At 35.1% G+C, this 7,073-nt stretch overlaps 1 protein-coding gene across 4 annotated transcripts in view; it reads left to right on the top strand.

The window, feature by feature from the left end:
- LOC21398600 (folylpolyglutamate synthase) overlaps positions 1-6,470 on the top strand; it is an 8,115-nt gene extending 1,645 nt beyond the window's left edge. The window contains exons 3-17 of one of the 4 annotated variants that reach the window (XM_024169661.1): positions 167-378; positions 602-667; positions 823-932; positions 1,470-1,530; positions 1,780-1,863; positions 1,992-2,048; positions 2,227-2,287; positions 2,488-2,534; positions 2,689-2,766; positions 3,326-3,484; positions 4,132-4,470; positions 4,634-4,712; positions 4,925-5,080; positions 5,602-5,798; positions 6,055-6,470. In XM_024169661.1, coding sequence (XP_024025429.1) covers positions 167-378; positions 602-667; positions 823-932; positions 1,470-1,530; positions 1,780-1,863; positions 1,992-2,048; positions 2,227-2,287; positions 2,488-2,534; positions 2,689-2,766; positions 3,326-3,484; positions 4,132-4,470; positions 4,634-4,712; positions 4,925-5,080; positions 5,602-5,798; positions 6,055-6,114 — 1,766 coding nt within the window. In that variant the 3' untranslated portion in view covers positions 6,115-6,470. The remainder of the gene's footprint in view (positions 1-166; positions 379-601; positions 668-822; positions 933-1,469; positions 1,531-1,779; positions 1,864-1,991; positions 2,049-2,226; positions 2,288-2,487; positions 2,535-2,688; positions 2,767-3,325; positions 3,485-4,131; positions 4,471-4,633; positions 4,713-4,924; positions 5,081-5,601; positions 5,799-6,054) is intronic. The other 3 variants (XM_024169664.1, XM_024169662.1, XM_024169663.1) reach the window with 3 other exon arrangements.
- The last annotated feature ends 603 nt before the right edge of the window (positions 6,471-7,073 follow it).

The raw sequence follows: 7,073 nt of genomic DNA, 5'->3' as shown, positions 1-7,073 counted from the left end.
CAGCAGGACAGCAGGAAACATCTATCTGAGACTCATTAATGTTATTTAGAATTTATCAAATGGCAAAGCTCGTGGACCGTTAATCTTTTTCTTTCTTTTGGTACCTTGTCTATTTGTGAAATACTAGGATTAGATTTGGGAACCTCTTATTGTTTTATTTTTGTAGGTTTTAGATGTACAAAGATGTCATCCCAAGTTATGGAAAAGATTGAAAATAATGTCCTCGTCAAAGATTACCTGGAAGACTTGCCTCTTTCATCTTCATATGAGGCTGCCATGGAAGCCCTTTCTTCTCTTATTACACGTCAGAAGCGCGGAGAGAAATCATCTATTGGTGGTAAATACGAAAAGTTGGAACGGATGTCAATGTATCTAAAGGTAGCAGTTATTGATGTATTACAAAATTTGGCCGACGTGCATTTTATGTCAATATAGTTTTCTTAAGGGTTAGAAGTTGTAACTTGCATGATTAATGTATTTTATCTTATTTTTCGTGCAAAGCTTTCTCTGGAACATCTGATATTGCCTCGCCAAGTTTGAATTCTTTTCTCTTAAATAAAGTTCCTCAATGTTGAAATGTATAATACTGTTTTGCTTACAGATACTTAGCTTGGAAGAAGATATATTAGGACTAAAAATTATTCATGTGGCTGGAACAAAGGGGAAGGTACCTCCTAGATCCTTGTAGCCTTTATAATTATTATTATATGGATGGCAATGGTTACATCTTTTAAGTTTGATCTAGTGACTTGTTAAAGTCGTCAAACATAATTTACTTTTGTTCTAACTCGTTTCTGTCTCATTTTGGGGTTCACATTTTAGGGTTCAACATGTACATTTTGTGAGGCTATTCTACGGGAGTGTGGTTTTCGAACTGGGCTTTTCACTTCCCCTCACCTAATTGATGTGAGGGAAAGATTCCGTATAAATGGGTAAATTTCGTACAAGTTCCTTATATCTGCGGTTTTGATAATTGCATTGTGTTTATGTGGTCCCACCCACATTACATAGAGTAGAAATTTCATGTCTTTTTTTTTTCCCCCTAATCTGGTCAGAACATTTAGACCTTGTTGTTGTCACAAAGTGCTTGTGATATTATGATTGATTCTTATTTCATCTGCTGATTCGAGTAGAAACACACATTTACAAAATTGTAAGAAGTAGTTGTGTTTGGTCCCTTGGACATCATCATGCAGATGGGTTGACTTCGGCTGCCAAATTAATGTCTGTGGAACCTTTTTTTTTTTTTTTTGCAAAGTACTTTCTAAAAGGCATTCTCTTCCTGATTTAATGATAAATGGTCGATAAGAATCCTTGAAATGTATGGAAAGTAACGATTAGATTTATCTTTAGCTTTCATCATCTCAAAACTAGAGTTGAATTGAATCATGTTTAAAAATGTTTTCTTAACTGGTCAATATTATTTCATCTTTTGTTGTTTTAATTCTAACTATAGATTGTATGTCTAGGTTGGAAGTTACTGAAGAAAAGTTTCTTCACTATTTTTGGGATTGCTGGCACAAACTGGAGGTATTATTTATTGTTTTTGGTGCACAGAAATAAAATAAGGAAATTTAGTAACGGTAAACTACCCCAATAGGACAAAATCCTAATTAATAAAAACTAAATACTACAGCTAATTAATATTCTCCATCAGTATATTAAGAAAGGAGATTTTATTAAAAAAAAAATGAAAGAAAAAAATTTTGCATTGGAAGTAACACTATGAAAGATCCCTATAAGTATAAGTTTTTTATTCTAATAAGTTTGAATATTTAGGAAAATATTACGGAGGATCTGCCAATGCCTCCATTGTTTCAGTTCCTCACAGTTTTGGCCTTCAAAATTTTTGTTTCTGAACAGGTATGTCATCCCTTAGTAGGTAATGTTGAAGCTTGCCCTAGTTTCAAACTCATACAGTTGATTAAAATTTTGTTTTATTTTGCTCCCCTAATTAGATAATTTTTCCACTAAGGACAGCTTTTTTTTAGGTTGATGTTGCTATTTTTGAAGTTGGTCTTGGGGGAAAAACAGATTCGACAAACGTGGTATGCATCTAAGTACATAAGTACGTTAATAAGCTTCCACAAAGTTTTCTAAAATTACGATTTTTCCCCCTTTCTTTGACAAGACAATGAGAGTTATGTGATGAAGAGAATTAGTCTTATTAGGCCCGTTGTTTTCTTTATCTGAATGGCTCTTGCATTATGGTTGTAAAACGAGCAGATCAAAGAACCTGTTGTTTGTGGCATTACGTCTTTGGGGATGGATCATACAGAGACATTGGGTGCGTGTCCTTACTCCTTGATAATTATTTGAAGTTTTATTTTTCTCAAAATAGTATCTTATTTCAGTTCTTGATATGATCGCTCCTATCAGCTTCGACACTTGTTGCGTTTTCTTCAATTTCGTGATAAGTATTTTTTTGGATAGCTAGAAACAAATGAGTGCTTACGTGCTTAAGTTATGTACTGTGACATTTTCCAGGAACGACCCTTGGGCAGATAGCTTCACATAAGGCTGGAATTTTCAAGGTATAAATATCCTAAGAAGCAACTGAACTGGCATGGATATATTTTGCTTTGGAAATGAGTTATTTATTTCAATATCTGTTTTGATTACTCAAATTGGCAGTTTTAGTTTTCAAGCATTTTCTGAATTGGGTTGATGTCTTCCCTGCTCCTGAAGCCTAAAATTCCAGCATTCACGGTATCCCAACCTTCTGAAGCGATGGACGTCATTCAAGAGAGAGCCTCTGAGCTTATGGTAATTGTCATCCTTAGTCCTATCATAAAACAACAGATTCTCCATTTTTTCCTAAAAAAATCCCTGCCATAAGGTTTCTGATGGTGAAATAACTTCTTCTTGTCTTTACATTACCCGCGATTAGCTGTTTCTATTGGAAAAATACTCTTAGTCATAGATACCATAATTGTGTCTTAATTGATTTGTCTACAGGTTGACTAAAGATTCTGTTTTTGCTTCAAGTTGTGATAACAGTTAAACCCAATTGAATACCACGCATGCAATTGAATCTTATAACTTTATTCATGCAAATTATAAGACTGGGTATACCAACTACCAAGAACTATCCAAAAATGATCTAAAGTCATCATCTTTGATGGTATTGCATGTTACTTTGTAGTGGGAAGAATACTAAAGACCAAAAAAACCCGAAATAAAGGAATTGAGTGCTTATGTAGATGGTTAATTTCAGATCTTCTATAAACTTCATCATTCTACTGAAGCATTTTACCGATAAAAAACACATGCACATGTGGGGAATTGGTGAATCAATTGATCTGTTTGTGTACCTATTTTGCAGGTTCCGCTGGAAGTAGCGCCCACACTTGACCATGAAAAGTTGGAGGGCTTAGAGCTTAGCCTGTCTGGTGATCATCAGCTAATTAATGCCGGTCTTGCTGTTTCCCTTTGCAAATGTTGGCTTCAAAGAACAGGGAACTGGGAAAAGCTATTTAAAAATGTTGGTGAAGCTTTATATATCCTTTCTTTTTATGTTTAATTTCTAAAATATAAGAATCAATAATGGTCCACCTGCTAATAATTTTAACTAAGGAGAAGTGGTACCTCTAATATCTACCAAAATGGCTAGTCTTCGGTTGAAACTGGCTACATTTGCATTGTCCAATTTGTCTTCAATTTCCACCTGTTAGTCCTAAACATTTGAAAAGTAACTTCTGTAAGGGACCTGGTTAGTTTCACAGCCAAACACACGCACACACAGATGCACAGCGTGAAAGATGAGAGAAATCAGGGTAGCGTTTATTGAATTCAAACAGCCAACTACAATTACAGAAGACAATCGACACGAGAGACCCGGAGATTTCGAGTACTCCGGAACTCCTAGCCACCGACGGTGGGTTCAGTACAACGACAACCAAAGAAAACTCGACCCTTGCCCCAATCTTTTCCAGCCCCCCAAATACCCTGATTCCAGCCTTTGCACTGCCTAGCCACTTTCTAAAATTACACCTTGACCCCCAACTTTAGTCTTTTTGTCACTCTTACTCCTCCTAGTGTAAACGTTTTTCAATACGGGTCTGACTACTTCTTTGCCTTCATTTGCCTTCTTTTGTTGTGTTAACTTTTGTATGATGTAAATAAATTCAGGATAGCCTAGAAGGTGAGCTACCAGAGGCCTTTCGTAGAGGACTTTCAAGTGCATATATTGCAGGAAGAGCTCAGATAGCTCGTGATACTTCTTCAGTGTCGTACACTTCATCAAATGTATTTGAAAGCTCATGTGGGGATCTGATTTTCTACTTAGATGGAGCTCATAGTCCGGAGAGCATGGAAGTTTGTGCCAAATGGTTCTCTAGTGCCATTAACGAAAACGAGAATTCTTTAATTTCTTCTTATAAGGTTGAAAACATGAATGGTATTTTCCAGAATGGTCACATTCAACACGAAAGAACAAGCGTAGAGGCCTCCCGTAAAATATCAAAGCAGGCAAGTCCATTAAACTCATCTGATGTTTTAAGGTGTTTATGGATCTATGGTGATATTGTTATTATGGATTATGGCCTATACAAGTGATGGACGGTCTTTTTCATCCATAATTTATCTATATATATTAATTGCCTCCCTGTGCACTGTTTACAACTTCTTGTAGATTCTTCTGTTCAATTGTATGGAAGTCAGAGACCCTCAAATTTTGTTTCCACGGCTTTTAAGTACTTGTGCTTCCTCAGGTATTGCTAGAGCTTTAACTTTTCTTTCTATAAATAACGGGATTGACTTGGAACTTGGTGTGTGTTACTGATTGAAAAGGTTGGTTATGATTTTACTAGTCTCGGGTTCCCCTCTTCAGTGCCGCAATCCTCAAACCGTTCGGTTGTTTCTGCATGGTATGAAAACTTAAGAGCATTTTATGTTTCTGAAGATTGCTTGTAATCTTGCTCAGGTACTCATTTCTCGAAGGCCCTCTTTGTCCCAAGCATGTCGGCATATAACAAAGTTACATCCGGTGCCTCAGTCATTCCTTTAGATATCTCTAACAAAGACTTGTTCTGGCAATACAGTCTACAGAGACTTTGGGAGAAGATTATTCATGGAAAAGGTATGCTCTGATTTTTTTGGCATCTTGAAAAATATATGCATACCCGGTTTTGTTACTCGTTGCTTCTCTAGTAGAAAGGGTGTGAAGGGTGATGAGTACAAAAAAAGATTAGGAGAAAGATCATTACAATAAGTATAAAAAGTAGTTTGTAAGTTTGATTTCTTACTATTTTATTATTTTGACTTCCCAAAATTATTTTATCAAGTTTTCCTTTAATGATACTTTGGTAGTTTCTAATTATTTGTTAGCTTACTTCCCTTTTCTTTTAGTGTTGTTTTTTTTCCTTGTTATTTTCTTCTCTATGAATAGGCTAAAGAATGTTATTGCTGTCCAGACGAAAGACTTGATTGAATATTCATATTCCCTCTCTATTGTTCATCTTCTTTCCTTTCTATATTCCTAATTCCCTCTCTTCTTCTCTAAGTTCTCTATTTCTATCTCTTTCTCTTCCTATTCTCTTTCTTTCTTGAAACTGATCTAACCAGGTTAAATATTTTTCATTGTTAATTGTGTACTTGCAGAAGTAGATGTTGTTTCTGACAAAGGCTCCAGGATTGATATTGCTAGAAATTTGCCTCGAGAATTTCTTTATGAGGATGCTTCTAATTGCAGTCCTACAGATAATCAATTCGCGTGCAGTGCAGTAATGCCTTCGTTGCCTCTAACAATAAATTGGCTGCGGGATTGCGTCAAGGAAAATCCGTCTTTAAGACTTCAGGTAAGATTGCTACCGAGATAACTGCTCGTTTGAATCTAGATTTCTCAAATGGTAATTGGTTAATATGCAGAATGACATTCAAAAATGTTTCTTAGTGTCTACGATTTTCATTTTTGCCTTTCATGCTTGGTAAATTGTCCCTTGGAATGAATCTCAAAGCAAAACTCGACTATCTTATTAGTGTTGCATTCGATCCATTTTACCAAATATCATTCACTTGCTATCTAAATAATATTTCATTTGCTATAAAATACAGGTTCTTGTCACTGGGTCATTGCATTTGGTGGGAGATGTACTAAAGCTATTAAGAAGGTGATAAAAATTAAAGAGAGATACATGAATACAAGATTACTCAAAACATTCTTTAAGCACATTGCTTTTATTCATTTCGCATTTGTCCAAATAAACAAGCTCATATTGCCCCGCTTAAGCCTGGCTTAACACAAAACTAGTTGTTATCTTGTAAGTCACATTCTGATACATTTTGTGTGTTTGCAAGATCGATTTAATGTTGTACTATTAGGAAAAAAGCAGTATTCTATTTGGTTTACTATCTTTATGGCAATATAGATTTGAATTTTTGTCCCCCCCAATTCGAAGTCTCGAGTTTCTTTCCAGTATAGGTGGCGCTTTGGGGGCGCGGCAAAAAATGTGACAGCGGTGTGATACGCTCCTGGAAGTTAGTTTGGTTAGTTAATAAGAGTGTGATCTGTTGGGAACTTTAGGTGTTGGTTCTGAGATTCATCACTGTTCTTTAATAATGATTCATTTTTCAGTTATTTTTCTCTATCTATAGCTAGAGTCTTATCACCTTGTTACCAAAAGACGTTGCTTCAGACTCTTATCCAGTAATTATTTTCTCTAATTGACACTTAAATTCTCCAATTAGATTTTTTTTTTTTTTTTTTGGTGGGGTTGAAAAGCATCCATTAAGAAAAAGAAAAACCACAAGAGGGCCGCCCAAAACAAAATAAAACAAAACAAGGCACATATATCTTTGAGGAATACAAACATTAGGTGCGTTTGGAACTCGTTTCAAAATAATTTTATTTTTTGTATGAAAATATTTTTAATCTCAGATTAATGTCCCTCTCTGCTTGAGAGAGGAAAAAACGGAAAGAAAAAATGAAAAACGATTAAAAGTCATTTTTTATTTCTCTCATATTTTACACTAAATTAAAAAATTATTTTCATTTCTGTTTTTTGTCTTTAATTGTGCCAAACGTAGTTTCTCTCTCGTTTTCATTTTTCTTTTCTCACAAAACGTGAAAAAAA

The sequence above is a fragment of the Morus notabilis genome, unplaced genomic scaffold, assembly GCF_000414095.1.
Source record: "Morus notabilis unplaced genomic scaffold, ASM41409v2 Scaffold645, whole genome shotgun sequence".
NCBI classification, from domain to species: Eukaryota; Viridiplantae; Streptophyta; class Magnoliopsida; order Rosales; family Moraceae; genus Morus; species Morus notabilis.
This window is presented reverse-complemented; position numbering and strand designations above follow the sequence as displayed.